At 47.3% G+C, this 16,425-nt stretch overlaps 1 protein-coding gene across 1 annotated transcript in view; it reads right to left on the bottom strand.

The window, feature by feature from the left end:
- Dock2 (dedicator of cytokinesis 2) overlaps window positions 1-16,425 on the bottom strand; it is a 444,551-nt gene that overhangs the window by 42,767 nt on the left and 385,359 nt on the right. Inside the window, exons 33-34 of the mRNA XM_021175778.3 lie at window positions 13,928-14,076; window positions 3,804-3,889 (exon numbers count right to left, since the gene is read on the bottom strand). Of these exons, the coding sequence (XP_021031437.1) occupies window positions 3,804-3,889; window positions 13,928-14,076 (235 nt within the window). The remainder of the gene's footprint in view (window positions 1-3,803; window positions 3,890-13,927; window positions 14,077-16,425) is intronic.

Here is a 16,425-nt window from a genome sequence, read left to right as displayed (position 1 = left end):
TGGCTCTCAACAAGCAATGCAAATGGCCCATGATTTACACCAGTCTGGTTCTGCTGTAGCTGTCCCTACTTCTCTGAGACAGCTCTGTTCCTCATTCTAATGATAATTCAGTCAGGCTCTGCCCAGTATTTGGTGTGGAATTCCAGGCAAAAGACCTTCCTGGGTTCAAGCCTGGCCAGAGCAAGGGTTCTTGGCCCTGCAACACGCTAGAATGTCTAGGGAACTTTTACAAAGCCAAGCCCAGCCTAAGCCACATCTCTGGAACCTCTGGAGGCTGGGGCAGCAAATGATTTGCTCTGAGACTCTCCCAGCGATTCTAGTGTTTAGCTGGCATTGGCAACCACTTCTATGATTGGCTTTGCTCATTCCACCTGGGTGGACACTATCTGAGCACACTTCTAATGGAGTCTGATTTGGGGCTCTGGGCTGAGACCCTGCTGCCTAGTTCCCAATGCTGCAGGGTGCTGGGCCACCCTGTAGACACACAAGGGTTTAAAAGATTTTTCTTGAGTGCTATGGTATCTTTATTCTTTTGGTGTGAGGCAGGAAGGCTGCTCACACTGTTGGGGATCGATGGGCTGGGTAGTTAGCTCTCACCTACTCATCTACCCACTCAACCAAGCTGTATTGTTCTACAAGCATCAGAACCAAGCCACCTGGAGGTCCTAGCTCAGCAGGGGAGGCAGAGAGATAAAAATGAACTCCAGTGTGTGAGGGTGTGCAGACCTACACTGAGAACTGCCTGCTCTCCTGCTACCATGCTAAGCCTGTTTCACCGTTTATCCTGTCTGGACCCCTGTAATTCCTTAAGGCGACTAGGTTAACTCCCACACCATAAGCAAAATGTGAAGCCTTTGGGCCTAGGTTCTGATGGCTATCCTGTCAAGGTCACACAACCCTCTCCCTTGAATTCCACAGCGGAGTCTAAGTGACAAGAAGAAAGCTGTGGGAATGGTGGATTCACGTGGATGATGCTGGGTGAAGCGTGCTGACATCATCCTTTGCAAGCCAAGGCCTTGGGGACCAAAGCCGTGGAGCCACCCTGCGAATTACTTGGTATAGGAGGCCTCTAGATGGAGTCTTACTATTCCATCCAGTGAGGGAAGAGCTTTCTGAGGGTAGGGAGGACTGCAGGACTCTGTAAGTCTGCAGTGTACTCTATGCACAAAGGCACATGAAGACTAAAACTCACCTGCATTCCATGTCTAAACCTTGTTCCTGGTTCAAAACTGTGGCTGGCACAGGAAGGGAAGCCCTGGTTCAGTCACAAAAGCACTGTCCAACTTTTAAGCAGAACCAGAAGACTGGATCTGTCTAGATCCAGCTCAGGCCCTGCATCAGGGACTAGAAGGATGTGCCACGGGAACTGAGGTGACCCAACTGGAGAAAGGCAGTAGCCCCAGAGCTCCCAATGACCACCTTATATTCCACTTGGTTGATAATAAAAATAGAAGCTAAGACACCTGTACTATATACGAGGCATCAGCAACTATGCTAATGAAATAAAACTAAAAGAAGTGAAGAAGAAAAGCAATCACTAGAAGCACCCTGCAGACCTTCCCACTTAGCCCCGACAACGTGTAAGGGGTGGACTATTTTGCATGTAAGGAAACTGAGGCTCAGGGAGGTCAGAAGAAAGAGTAGGGCCCAGGGCCCGTGGCCATTCTGAGCAGGCCCCAACTCCTGCCTTTGGCCTAGTTCATTTTGTGTAAAAAATCATTCACACCTCCATCTTGGGAGGAAAATAATGAGCTGCCTTTAATTTCCCTGACCGCTAAGGACTCCTTTGATAAAGAATCGCTCAGGAAGGCTTTTGTGAACCCTGCTGGTAGTCTGAAGCCTGCCACAGGGCTTCATCCGCTTAGAGAAATGGAAATTGCCAGAGCAAACAGGGTTCAGCTTCTCAACAATATTTAGAATCTCCCTTTCAGAGCTTCGAGACAAGTGCCGACTTCTGGCCCTGGGGGGAGAGAGATTCTCCAGTGAACCCACCAACCCTTCTCCGATGGCTCTGTTTGCAGTATGGGTGTATGGGAAACCTGTGTCCAGCATCAGGCAGAGCCAGGGCTAGCTGAGATGAGAAGATGCTTTCAGGGTCTCCACTGTTACTGCTGAGCTCTGGCTATGTTGGGATACAGGATAGGGACCATAACAGGGGGCCATGGCAAAGCCTTTTATTTGCCTTTGCCATGAAAGGCAAATATTCAGAGAGGACTGAGGAAAGAGTCCAAAAACCAGAGCCACATCAGAGCCCGGACAGGAAATCGGGATGCCTGACCATTTTCCCAAGCCTCCGGAGAAGGCCTCTCAAGCAGGGCAATTAGGAGGCAGCCAATGACAGGAACTGGGAGCCAGGCCGAGGGACCGAAGCAGTCATTAAACCCGTACTTGCTGTGTGCCAGGTGCTTCCTAATTACTCCAGCTTCAAAATAACCACGGGAGCCTGTTATTCCCACTTTAGAAATGGGGATACTGAGGCCAGAGGGGTCATGCCATTTGCCTAGAGTCATACAGCTGCAAAGTGAGGGAGCCAGGATTCAATCGGTGTACCCCCCTCCCAAAAGATGCAAGTAGATGATAAGCCCCAGAAAAGTGTTCAACATCCTCAGCCACGTGGAAATGGAGATCAGAACAAAAGGGTCTTCCGCATGTTTTTGCCAAGGTGGCTATAATTGCTAGGATGGATGTTAACAGGTGATACAAGAAGAAGGGACATTGGTGACCTCCTGCTTGGCCAATGGAGAAAAGTGTGGAGCTGTACCCTTGTGTGCCTACTGTCCCCTCAAGAAGCTAGCTGTCTTTATCCGGATGTTACCTTATAGCCATGCAATTCTATACTAAGGTACTATTACTATACTCACAGAGTCAATCTAAGAGCCAACAAAGTAGATACAGGCTAAACAACCACCTTCTGGTTATTAAGAGAAAAAAATGAGTGAACAGTCACAAAGTGCCATAGTCTATGAAATGTTTGTAACAGATAAATCGTGAGTGAGAAAGCCATCATGGCTACACTAGGCTATGGGGAGTGTATTGCTACATGCATGCCTACGTGTATAGGGAAGGCATGCCTGAGGAGTACAGGGCTCCTTTGATAGGGTAATGAAAATATTCTAATTTTAATTGTTATGTAGTCACTCAGTTCAATAAACACACCAGAGCAGTGCATGCTGGGTAGACAGCACCGTATATGAAATTATCTTAACATTTGAGAAAACAAAACAAAAATTTCTTGACTTCAAGTTCAGTCATGCTGAGTGCTGTTTCCTCTGCACTGTCTGCTCCAGATTTGGGCACTGAAGTCTTGCAGGGCACACTGAAGGTCTTATACCTCCTTCAAGGAAGCTCTTCTCTGCATGCTCTGTCAATGTGCTTACCTCCCTGAGCTTAGGAAGCCACCCAGTGAAACATGACCCAAGACAGTAAACCTGACCAGAGAGACACACAATGTGAGCTGCTCACAGTCAAATCTGTCAAAAACCAAAGAGGAAGATGGCAGTAATGACTCAACGCTTCAGATCTAAAGAGGCGGTTTTCACACTACCAAGCTCTTTTCTCTTTCCAACACAACGTTTCCTTTTATGCAGTCCACCCCATCAACAGCAAAGCACAGGTACTTCCTGAGAAATGTCAACTTTCCTTCCCCAAAAGTTCCTTCAGTACCAAGAGCTTCCTGCAAAAGTTTCCCAGGAGTACCAGCAACCCCATACCCTGCTGTGAGAGCCTTCCACCCGTGGCTGTCCCTTCTCCTCCACCCGTGGCTGTCCCTTCGCAGGCGTTCTGGTCCTCCAGCCTGCACTTACATGGACTCCAGCAATTGCATGTACTGCTCATCCCCCCGGCCTCCTTCCACCTCATGGTCCAGCTTCAGGATGATTTCATTTTCAAACTGGAAAAGTGGTTGAAAATCAACAAAAACAACATTAGAGGACCACGTGCTGCGCCAGTCAATTCATTAGTGGTATCAGAGCATCAGGGAGCAACTATTTTCTCCCATTCCCAGTGCCTGGGCCTGTGAATTGAAAGTTGAACAGGACTTAATTCCTCTCCAGAGGGTAGGGAGGAGGGAGCTGGGATGAGGGCTGGAGGATGGGGGCCTAAGAGGGAGAGAGGAGGGAGAGCGAGAACGTCTCAGATACTCTTCATTTGAGCTTGCTATCCAAGGTTAATTAGAGGTTTTACAGGAAGATAAAGGGGGAAGGGAATCCCAGGCATGTGCTAGAGCCCTGTATCACTGGTGCATTCGCTCAGACAGCTATTATTTTAGTCCTCTATTCCTTTCCCCATAGTCTGGTGATCATACCAGACCTGATCTCAGTCCATGGGGCTCAAGCATTCTCGGAACAAATGTGCACACCTGACACAGGCCTAGCTCCTAATCAGTGTATTCTAACACTCATGACCCAAGAATCATAAAGACCCAGGCTGATCCAGAGAGTCTAACCTGAGACTTTGTTGGAACTCTTTGCAACAAGTGTCATGCTACTCAGTTTGGAAAGGGACTGTCACAAGCCTGAGGCTGCTAATGGTAACCCCAGTGAATGTCTGCTTGGAATCATACTCCATGAAGGGAAGTAGAGAGGAGGGGGTGTGCAAAGACCTGATGTCACTCTGAGTTCCTGGAAGCCTTCTCATCTCCATGAGTTGATATGTATGACTATGTTTAAACACACACACACACACACACACACACACACACACACACACACACACACACAAAATCAACCAGTGTTGTGTCCATTTGAATTGATGTTTTGTTACCTGCAGCAGTGTGTGTGTGTGTGTGTGTGTGTGTGTGTGTGTGTGTGTGTGTGTGCTGGAAAATATAAATAAGAAATAAAGCAAAGAGCAGATCTCATATTCTCAGGGACTATACCAGTAACAATAGCAGAAGTCAGAGATAAGATTAATAATCAGAAATCAACTTTCCTTCTGTGATATTTCCAAATCCACTGCATTGAAATCAGAGAATGTTTTCTCTCTAGTGCCCAATGTCAAGAAGCATTTTGCCCAGGGGAAATCATGGCTTATTCAATATACTGTCTGGAAGCATCCCACTGTGTCTCTGTACAAGGCTGTGACTCAGAACACTTTTCATTGTCTTGGTGCATACATGAAGTCCATCTGTGTCATTTATTGCTATGAACAAAACCAGTCCTTGTAGAGAGGAAGGGGAACACGGCAAAGGCCCCTGAGATCTAAGAAGGCATGGGGGGGGGGGGCTACTTGGCTTCTAATGCAGCCTCCTTACACTCAGTCTTCATAATATCCCAGGAGGCCTGAGGGCAAGAGTCACCTTTGAATGCAATAATGCTTGATGAGCAGCCATCCCTGGTCTGGCACAGCCCCCAGGAACCGCCAGTTATTATTACAGATGAAGCAGGGGCTGTTTCAGACCTCAGATGAATGTTGGAAGGCATTGGCAGCTCTTTCCTATGCATAAAGGATGGAGTCCATTCAGTCAAAATCTTGAGGTGACAGAAAAACAGGACACAGATGCAATATCGGCCTTCCACTCGTGCGATGCGACCATCCCCTCACATCCAGGGTGCTCAAAGTCAACAGAAAGAACCAGAGAGTTCATGTTGATCTAGCACAAGCACTAAGGAGTTTTCTGTAAGTTGCCAGAGTTTGGTGAAGAGATTCTGTAAAGGGAGCCTGGAGCCATGGGCAGGGCTGTGATAAATACAAAGGGAAGGGTAATCCCCATGGGGAGATGGTGGGAACAAGGCTATGGTGGTAAGGATGCTGTACAGCTGGAGCAGGGACTTGGAGGGAGGGATGGAGGAACGGAGGGAAGGAGGGGAAGGAGGAGAAGGGAGGGGAAGGGAGGGGAAGAAAGGAAAAAGTAAGCCAGCCAGCCAGTCTCTGAATTTAACCTTACCTAAAGCCTTCCCATCCCCCTGGTTATAAAGGAAAGAAAGAAAGAAGGGACAGGGATGCACAGTGGGGTTGTCTGGAGGGGAAATGGGCTGCCAGTCTGTAAATGAAGCATGTCCCTTATAAGATGCATCTTGTAGGCATCTCCTCTGTATTATTATTTTTAAAATGTCAGGAGCTGGTATCTGTGATACTTAGAGATATCCTCTATATTAAGAGCATAAAGAAATAAGCCCAAAGATAATACATATAAAAACAGGCTCCGTGTCTGAGCCATTGGGTTTGAACCTGGAATCCCACTCAGGGTTGGGTGTTGAATGCTTGGCTCCCAGTGGGTGGTGCTGTTTGAGAGGCTGTGGATCCTTCCAGAGGTGGGCATAGCTGGTAAAGCAGGCATTAGGTATGAGCATCCGAGAGTGGCACAGGCCTTGGTTCCTGTCCTGCTCTTCTTCCTGGCCTACTGTGAGGTAAACAACATCTGTCAAACACCAGCCACCTTTAACTGAGCTGCCATGCTTGACCTCCAATGGTGGACAGAAACCTAAAACCATAAGCCAGAATAAATTTTCCCAGTCTTAAGTTGTTTCTATCAGGCACTTTGGCTGTGGTGGTGCAATGATAGCAAATACATAGGTGTTGGATCCTCCCCGCATTCCCCTAACATACTGATGAAGAACTAAAAGGTCTTTCTAAGCCTCAGTTAACTAAGCTACATCATGAGATGACAAAGATCCTCTGCAATGGGCCAGTGGGTAAAGTTAAGCCCCACAGGCAAGATGGTCTCTGTCAGAACTTCTCAGCTTTGTTGTGCAAAACAGCTGCAGACAGCACAGAAACACTAGCATGACAGCCACCAGAAAGCTCTATTTACAAAACAGGTGTCAGGGCAGATGTAGTTTGTCAGTCCCTTGTCAATGCAAACAGTATTACAAAGCATCCATGACACCGCACTGCCATAAGGAGTAGAGCCTCATATAAGTTCGTGTGCACTGAATGAACCCCACCATTACCATCAGCAATGTTGCCGTTATTGTTGCTGAATGCTACTGGAAAGCAGCTTTGGGCAAGAAACATAGCATTCTGCTGTTGTGGTGGTCTGAGTGGTTCTCTGGGAAACGCTGGCACCGTTCCTCCTGGTGAGATGAACTGTTCTTAGGAGCAGAGCAGTGAATAGGGTAAATAAGCACTTGTCTCGGGGTCACAAAAGAGCCTGTCGGGAGGCAAATTGCAGGGTACCAGGGAGGGGGCAGAGCCAGAGATGGCACAGAGCTCCTGAGTTTTCCGGGGTGGGTAGGAGAGTTAAGGTCTCTGATAGACACATCCCGTGACATGCTCAGAGTTGCCTGTGCCCACAGGCTTTGATTTGCTCAAGTCATGCTTTCACATTTTTTTCCTGGCCACAAGGCTATGGATAAATTAGCTAATCTTTTTGACGTCACTCTCTTTTGTCCCTTCAATGCAGGTTTGAAACAGTACCTACTTCACAGTGGCAGTCTAAGGAGTTAGTGGGAAATTGTGTGTGTGAGGTCAAGCCTGGTGCTTAGGGTACAGTGGATTCTGTCAGTGTTCACAGTGACTACCATGAACATTGGTATGTCCCTGTCTCACCACTGACATCATAATCTCATGTAACCCTTATTTATGGCAGCCATGGAAGATGGATGGTGTCTCCACGTTATAAATGAGGACACTGAAGCCAAGGGCCTTTGTCTTAGGTTTTAAAGGCTAGTTGAACTTGAGCTAGGTTAGACCCGGGGCTACAACCCTTCTCACACAAACACCACCATGTCATTCTGACAGGTCTCACTCTGAACACCGTCACTGTGCAGTGCTTAGGCTGCAGTCTGTCTCCTCCTAATTAATTCCTTCTTCAGCCCCAACCTCACCTCTATTTCCCTTTGTCATTTGCTCCCCTGACAGAGATGTTGGGGAAAACATTATTTTGGCAAAAGTTAGATTTTAGTTCTCATATGAATCTTGAGAACTAATTCAAACCAAGGGTATGAACCCTAAACTTCCAGAAAGGACCTTCTTTTCTAGCTTGCCAGGCTCTCCTCCACACTTCTGCTGCCTCTCCTAGCAGCTAAATGGCATCCCAGCTATTTATTATCTTACTCAATAGAATGTTTTCTGATGGGGGCTTTGCCCTGCTAAAGTGGAAAATAGAGGAACCACAAGAGCTTCCTTCTATTTTGGGCACTGAGTTTAATGGGGACAGGGTATTACACATCTGGATGAGGGAGGGATACCAAAGATGAAGCTGTCCAACCACCTTTGGACTCCTTTGTTAACAAAATGATGGTCGGTGGGTAGAGGCACGATTGGCAGGAAATTGGAGGTAATGATGTCATGTGACAAGAGAGGCCTGTGAGAACCAGTGTAGCCTTTTCTTGATCTGGTCTCTAACTGAGACCATGCATTCTCCCAAGAGTTCCAGTTAGTAACTTGCGATGGTATAATATTCACCCTACCAACGAGGAGACAGAACTGGAGAGACCCACACTCAGTAGATGTCTCAGGCTGCAAAGCATAGAGGTGTTCAGAACACATGGATGTGTTGATCTCTCACACTCAAGGTCTAGACCACTGGGATCGCCACGCCTACCTTGCCAAGATTCGGTCTCAATAGAATCTGCTGAGCTGACCTTTTGATCTCTTAATTAACTCAGCAATGATTGAGCTCCTATTGTGTACAAGCATGATGCGAGATACTGTTACTGAGGGCTACATTCTCCTTCCAGTTTGATTCTATCTGGAATCTATAGTCTACTGGACTACTGGGACTACTGAGGCCTACTGGGACACAGTCCCATTCTGTACTCTTTACCTTAGATGGCCATTGCACAGTTTCTATCCCAGGGCCTCAACTCCTATAACTGTCTTTCAGGAAGCTTTGGTTTTCTTCTTCCACAGAGAAGTAACCTGAAAAGTAACTAGCCTTTCTACCACAGGGGATCACTTAAGCAGCAATTGGCTTTCCCTAACTTCTAACCGGTCTCCTTGGAGCCTCCTTGCTTTCTTGCCTTTGACTACATTGCCACAACAAAATGATCCTTAAAAATTCCCTGGAATGCCCTTCCTTATGCTGAGTATTTTTTTTTTTTTTATGAAAAGTGGTCGGTTGGAGGACTGGATGGGGAGGACTTGACATCCAAGTTTAGTGTCTAGTGCTTACAGACTGCTGGGAGTTCTGGACTGAGGCACCAGCTCTGGCCTGAAGGCATGCCTGGCATAGTGTAGAGACAGGCTTACAACCAAGTCACCCTACTGGAGGAGTGTTACGGCTGTACTTCCCTGGCAGGACACAGTGAGTTTTCCTCCTACAGGAGAAGGCAGCCATGTTGTGGACAATCCTAGGCCACTCTTAGTCACATGTCCTCTTCACCAAAAGACTCATTGTGCATATATGGGGTGAAGGTGGGGCATCCCATCCTAAGCAGTGACAGAGTGCTGAAAGGGTCTGGGAGGGAAGACTGCCCTCATGAAGAGGACACTAATTGTATCTGTCATTTGCCTGTGGCATTTAGGACTTGGGCTAAAGGGGGAAACAGGACAATCTGGCCGAGAGAGAGAGAGAGAGAGAGAGAGAGAGAGAGAGAGAGAGAGAGAGTGAGAGAGTTCTCCTGGGGTTTCTTCTCCTCCATCCCCCATCCCCCAGCAGACTGGGCTGCTTAGAGTCTAACACCCTCCTTACTTACTTACTCCTCCTTACTCCAGCTGATTATAATACCTTTGAGTCAATCTTGGTCTCTGCAGACAAACCCAGGAGACAGCATAGCCTTTCCCAGAGCCTGAGGCCTGAGCTATCTAGGATTTCTCCAGGCAATTAAGCAACAACGAGCCCAAAGAAGTTAGTTCTAGGCCATTAGAATTAGTTCTAGGCCAGAAAGGCAGGTATAAATGAGAACAAAGGCCCAGTCTCCTTTTCCTCTCAACACTCCTAGCCCCTCTGGGAAATCTGGGTTCTCTAATAGGGCACAAGGTCTTCTTCTCTCAGATTGTTTGGGAATAATGTACTTAGGCTGGTTTGCACAGGAGGTCTCTGGGCATTCTATACTCCAATCTGGCTCTGCTGAGTAATCATGGCTGTTTGAGTATTCATTGGGGCCTTGCCTGCCTAGTTTGAATAGGATGGTTTCCACCCTCACTTGCTGTAAGCCCAAAGCCATGTACCTAAGCCAACTCCTTTCCCAGCCGAGCCCACCTCAAACATTCCAGATAGTTTTCACAAGGGCATCTGCCCCATTAGTCAGCCTGATTTTCCTGTCTCTTTTGATAAGGGAGCATCAGAAAGAAGCAATTGGGAGCCCTGCTTAAAATGAGGTCTCAATCAGACAGTCACCAGATCCTGTTTAGTGTGCTGCTTCTGCATGCCTATGTTCAGGACCTCTTCTAAGGTGTCAGATGATGGGAAGCGCTGGTCTGACGGGTGGCAGGATGGCTTTTCATCTAATACCATGTACCTTAGGGCGCTCATGCTTCATTTTCCCTTAAATGGCAGCTCATCTTAAATTGTCTTCAGATACTCATTCTGGGCAAGCATCACTTCCTGGTTACTCCAGTCCAAGGGATCAAGTAGCGTTCCTTTCTCCATCTGTACTACTCTGGCTAACTGCAAAGGGAGTCTTTCTGGGAACTGGGAGCTACCAGCATCCCTAGGGGCTGGGGGGGGGAGGGGCAAGGCATGCAGAGTTTCTATAAAGGAACCAGAACAACAAACTGGCCCCTATTCCTTATAGAACTGCTCTTTTCAAAGTTGGATTTGGAAGAACAATGGGTACAATACATATGTCTTGAAGAATAAACTTAAGAAATCAAATAGGTCTTTGGTCATACAATATGTCAGCTCCTGGTTAGTGTACACCAGGAATCTTCAAGAAGGGATACAATGTGATGTGGTGGCCCAAGGCCTTTCACTGGAAACATTCTTCCTTGGAGGATATTGTTGGATTGGTGCTCCATGAGAAAGCACTGCCCAAGAAGGCTTTCATTCCTTCAGCAGGTGTTTACTAGAAAATACAGTAGTTAGAGCACCAGTTTTGGGATAATGCTAACCTGTGTATTATAAGCCCTGCCTTGCCACAGTCTAGATGTGTGCATTTTAGAGCAGTAAGCATAGGTTTGCATGTACTTTATACACACACACACACACACACACACACACACACACACACACAATCTAAAACTCCTACCTGCACTAAGGTAACATACACCCAACTCTGAAAAATGTTGTGTTTCTGTGCCCCCAACAACCATCAAAGACTCCCCTTTTGTAGATAGTTTCTATTCAAATATATTCTCTGCAGCCATATCTTAGTATAGAAGGTAGTGACTTCATCCAGGCTACAATGGTTTGGGCTGCATATAGAGTAAGACAAACTGTTCTACAAGTGATCTATTTGGGAAAAATTCCTATTTATCATCTTACATCTATGCATAATGAGACATGAATATGATTAAAACCATATGATTCATGGGCAGGGACATGCAGAATAGAAAAAGATAACTATAATCTGTCCATCAAAGCAGAGAAGCACCCAAATTATATCCCTTAGTAATCAGCCCCTCCTTTCTATGAGGGAGAGCCCCAAATATAAGCTATGCCCTGGTACTCTTTCACTCCTGTGGCCTACTATCATTCTTGACAGTGTATCTGACCTATATTACCCATTTGCGTTGGAATTGTTTCTCTGCTCCTTGGTCATGTCTGTGTGGCTTTACTTCAGTTCTTTGATTAAAACACCAAAGACCTGGACACATCCAATTGAGACACCAACCACCAGTAAAAAATTTCACTTCTCAAATTTCTGCAAGTTGGTCATTGCTGTCACCAATGTCAAAGATAATAAGAGAGACGACATGAACCAAAACTAAGGAATGTACAAAGCACATCTGACAGACCGTGGGCACCAGTTAGTGTCTGTCACCATCGCCAATGCCATTCTGATTAGGTGAGGTTGAGAATGAGCCCAATAGTTGCACAGAAATGACTACAGGTGGGGCAGCATGGTCAATACCCACATACACAAGTTGACAAGCAGGGAAGCAAAGATCTCTTAAAGGACCCAGCACTTGGGATGTGCCTCACAGGACCAGTTTCAAATGATAAAGAAGGAACAGGCAGAAGAAATATAAAGAACACTCTGTAGGAGAAAGTCATTCAGGGATGGCTGGAGAGTGGGTACAGTGGAGAACAGAATAGAGGGAATGATTGACAAGCTCAATAGCTATTCAGAGTGGTGGTTGACATGGAGAGAATGGTCCTGAAACAACAGCTGGCAGGCATGGTCTCTGATGGGCAAGAACCTAAGAATCAACGAGCCAGGGAAGAGTCATGGAACTATGGTTCATCTAAGGACCCCGGAGAAGGGGAGCTGAGAGTCTGTCTCATACAGAAGTCTTTCAAGGAAGATCATTTGGTGTCAAGATGGGGTTTGAAGCAGAAACACTGGGTGCAGGTGAAGAAGTCAGAGTTCCGATTAGATGTGGGGCACATGGGAAGTAATCAGAATGTAATACTGATTACTCAGGTAACCTCACTATGACTTCAAAACCAACCTTCCTAAACAACCACATGAGTAATTAGTGCATGCATTTGCTGTGGGAATGGACACTCTTTTGGGAACTAAAAGGGGGGCCCAGGGGAAGAGGGGAAAGAGAAAGCTCACAACTCACCAGAGTTTTACCTATTCTCTGGTCTGTCAGGCGTGGGAGAGCTGCCATACACCTTCCACTATCCCTGGGTGGGTATTCAAGCCTCTGATCCACTCTTCAGGGGTGGCCAAGGGGCAGCCCTACCTAGGATTCCCAGAGCTACCTTGCTAAAGCCACCAGGGTTATGGGAGAGAGGGATAAGGGAAGAGGTTCCAAGCACTGATGAGAGTGAGCACAGTGAATCTTGACTGGAGCACAGGAAAGCCTTCTAACAGAAGATTAGAAACGGCTCATTAGGAGAAAGCCTGTCCCATCCTCCTAGCACAGTGGGCCTTGATGTGTTTTAGAGCTTTATTATAGAAAGGCAGGGGGAAAGAGAGAAGGTAGGAGAGTGGGGGTGAGGAAAGGCTAGAGAGAAAGAGAGTAGGAGGGAGAGAGGAGAGGAGAGGAGAAGATAAAGAGAAAGGAAGGAGGAGAGAGGAGTGAGAGAAGTGAGAGGTAAGAGAGCAAGCAGGGGCTGAACAGCCCCTTTTATGGTCTTTACTGTTGCTAGGTAACTGGGGAGGAGTTTAGCCTGAAGGTCAGAAGCTTGGGCCATTGCCTACATGACTTCTAGCCATGCTTCTTTTGTGGGGGCTGTGGGAGGCGGTAACTTAGGTAGGAGCCAGAGTTCCAGGAGCACGAAGGAATGCTTACTGTGTCATGTAGGTGAATTATCACCCTTCGGGGTTCAGACCTCAGCTCAACTGGAGACCAGCCTGCAATTCCCCACAACTTTCTACCCAGGCCCAACTTCTAGAACGATGTGGCCTTGATAATGGCCCTCCTCCCATTCATTATGAGACCTGACTTTTAATGAAGACATTTGAGGGAGAATTATTGCATTTTACACAGATTCTGAATGATGTACTCAAGCCTTGGGTTCCTGGCATGCACACGTGACTCTTGGCTGAAAGGTCTTTAACTCCATATGCTGTCCACTTTCAAGTTCAGCTTGAATGTGACACTTGGCTAATAGGGCTTTTTGTTCCCCCTCTAGATAATGCAGATTTTCAAAGTCATTCAGGAAGATGGAATGCTGAACAACATTGGGAGCAAGCAAGAGATGGCAGGGGCAGTCACTGGGTCTAGAAGTAAGGTTCCCGTAGCTTGAGAATGGGATGGAAATAAGAACATAGCAAGAAAGTGCATTTTCATATTGGCCTCAGGCAGGAACTGTGATAGAATACCGACCAAATGTGATCTGCCAGCTCATTCTGGGTACACGAATAATGTCCCTATCCCGCAGAAGCCTCTCAGTGAAGCACAGGCAGATGGAACGAGGTTGTCATTATGGGAGAAATGGGCTGGGGACTAGGAATGCTGGCATGAATTTCCAGTGTCATTCTTTTACCTTTTTGAAAGCCCCAGTCCTTTGATATTCACACAGCATCATGTCGAAGAAGATTGGGATGGTGGCTTTCCTGAGCTCAGCCTCAGGGATAAGTGTCATCTCTAATATAGGTCCCACCATGCCCGGGATGAAGCAGATTTTGTTCTGGCCTGCAAAAGAAGAGGGACAAAGGCACATGAAACAATACCATGATGGCCCTGCTCCTGAGTTGAAAGGAGAAGGAAAGCCAACATGGTAGTTAACTTTTTATAGTTGTTCACCAGGATCCAGGCAGCTCTGATCATTATGTATAGGTTAGCTTGCGGAGGGATGAGCGTGGATCATCCCAAGCAAACCCTGTTTATGAAGGCTGAGAGTGATGGTGTGCGTTAAGTGCTTCAGTGTTTGAGAGGCCTTCCACCTGCATCGCGCCTCTGCGTGACACAACCTTGATTGAAGAAGAAATGATAGTGGTGTGTGTGCAGGCACATTCAGAATTAAATCTGCATCTCGAGCCACGCTCCCAGGGACTGGATAAAATGTTTCTAACAATGGCTCTCTGAAACAAGAAAAGCAAATCTCTCTGCTAAGGAGCTGTAGAAAAGCTTGGTTAGCGGTAGTGGGACTTAATGCAGCTCTTTCAGATGGATGGAGCTCAGCTCCTGACGCCTCTGCCTCATTGCAGGGCATTCCCTTCTGCCTGCAGTTCAGCCACACTAGCTTGGTTCCAGTGCCATGGGCTTGCCGTGCTTCTGTTGCTCCAAAGCCAGACTTGAGGATGCTTTCCCTGCCTGCTTCCCAGGTCTTCTGCTTCATCACCTGAGCCCTCCTGTCCATATACCTTCCATCTTAGCTCAGACACAGGAAGACAGAGGCTCTCCGGCACCTTACCCTCTACCCCAGCTAACCACATCCATATTCTCTTCCACCTCCCCCTACCTTTCACCCAACTTTGAAGTGCCTTTGCTCATAGACACCTGCTGAGCTCCACAAGGGCAGAAAGCTGCATCTGTACTCATCATTTTGGGAACACTGAGTGAAGTCCAGATTAGAAACCCAGGCAGTGTCTGTTCAATGAGGAAAGCGCTTTGCCTGGCCCTTTCAGTCACCAGTTATTTGACGTGGTCATGTGTCTCACAAAAGGCTGATCAAACCCAGCTCTTGAGAAGACATGTGAAATTATGTCTTTGTGCACTCGATACAGGACCAGGTAAAATTGGCCTCCCTCCCCCATAGCAAGGACAAAGCACCCAAGAGCACCCGATGCTGGAGGCAGACTGCCTGAAGTTGTAAATGGAACCTTATTACATTGATGTGCGATGGTGAGCGAGTCGGTCTCTCCTCTGGGGGAGCGGAGGCTTAACGCCCTCCCCTCTCCTACAACTTAAGGTAATCATAGTATTTGTGCCAGGGAGACATTTTTAAGAAGAAAGGAATCATGATATGGGATTTCTTGCTGAAGCACGAGAACCTGAGTTTGACTCCACAGAACCCAGGAACACATAGCACAAGTGATCCTATGGGAAGATGGGAGGACAAAACAGGAGAATCCCAGAAGGTGACAGCGCAGTTAGTAAGCAATAGGAAAAAATGACAAAGAGATCCATGTCAAGCAAGGTAGAGAGCAGGCACCAGCATCCAAGGTAGCTCCCAGACCTCCACGGGTGTGTACACATTTATATCCTCCCTCCTTCTCTGCCTGCTTCCCTCCTTTCCTCCCTTGCTCCCTCCCTCCTTACCTCTTTCTTTTTCTTTCTCATAAAAGAGCCATTATTTAGCAAGCTGCCAGGTCACCGAATGGCCCGTGACACACGTCACAGAGCATTAACTACTGCCACCATGCTGTTCTCTCAAAATGAACCACAGCAAGCAGCCTGTTGACCCGAGCTCAGTGTGTGCTCCAGAGCACTGGGATCAGTCACAGAGGCGAAGAAGAGAGAACAGTACTTAGGACTGCAGAGTCCCCATGGAGTTAGGGCCAAATCGCAGCACTGCCACCCTCAAAGCTGACACCACGGATGTGCCATCAGTAGTGGCCCTTCTTTTTCCCTTGTGCTCTACAGCCCAGGAGCCCATCTGGTTTCCCCCACTGTTAGGCTGAACATGGGGCAGAGGGGTCCCAGGGTCACAGAAACTCAAGTGGCACAGTGTGCAGCCAGGCATGGCTCCTTTCGATTAAAGCAGAAAAAGAAGCTGAGAGGAAAGGTCATTACGAGGCTTTAACGTCAGAGGATTTCCCCAAACCCAGGGCAAAGAAGCCTAGCCTGAGTAAAGCCTGCAGTTGAGAGAAGTAGATGAGGAAGTCAGGCACAGCTGAGCAGCATAGGCGTGCTTTCCTGAGCCATCGGCCCCATCACAGAAGGCATTTGGATTAGACTTGAGCCTCAGTCCCCCATTTTGACCCAAACAGACAAAAGGAACATGCTCTTACCTAGTTCACCTGGTCTCTAGGACTTGTTAACCTAAGTTTCTGACTTCGTCCTTCAAGATCTTTTTCAAACAACAGGAGGGTTTTTAAA

Source organism: Mus caroli, unplaced genomic scaffold (assembly GCF_978045245.1).
Source record: "Mus caroli unplaced genomic scaffold, Mus_caroli_1 scaffold_13, whole genome shotgun sequence".
NCBI classification, from domain to species: Eukaryota; Metazoa; Chordata; class Mammalia; order Rodentia; family Muridae; genus Mus; species Mus caroli.
The sequence above is the reverse complement of the archived record's forward strand: the minus strand, read 5'-3'. Positions and strand labels throughout refer to the sequence as shown.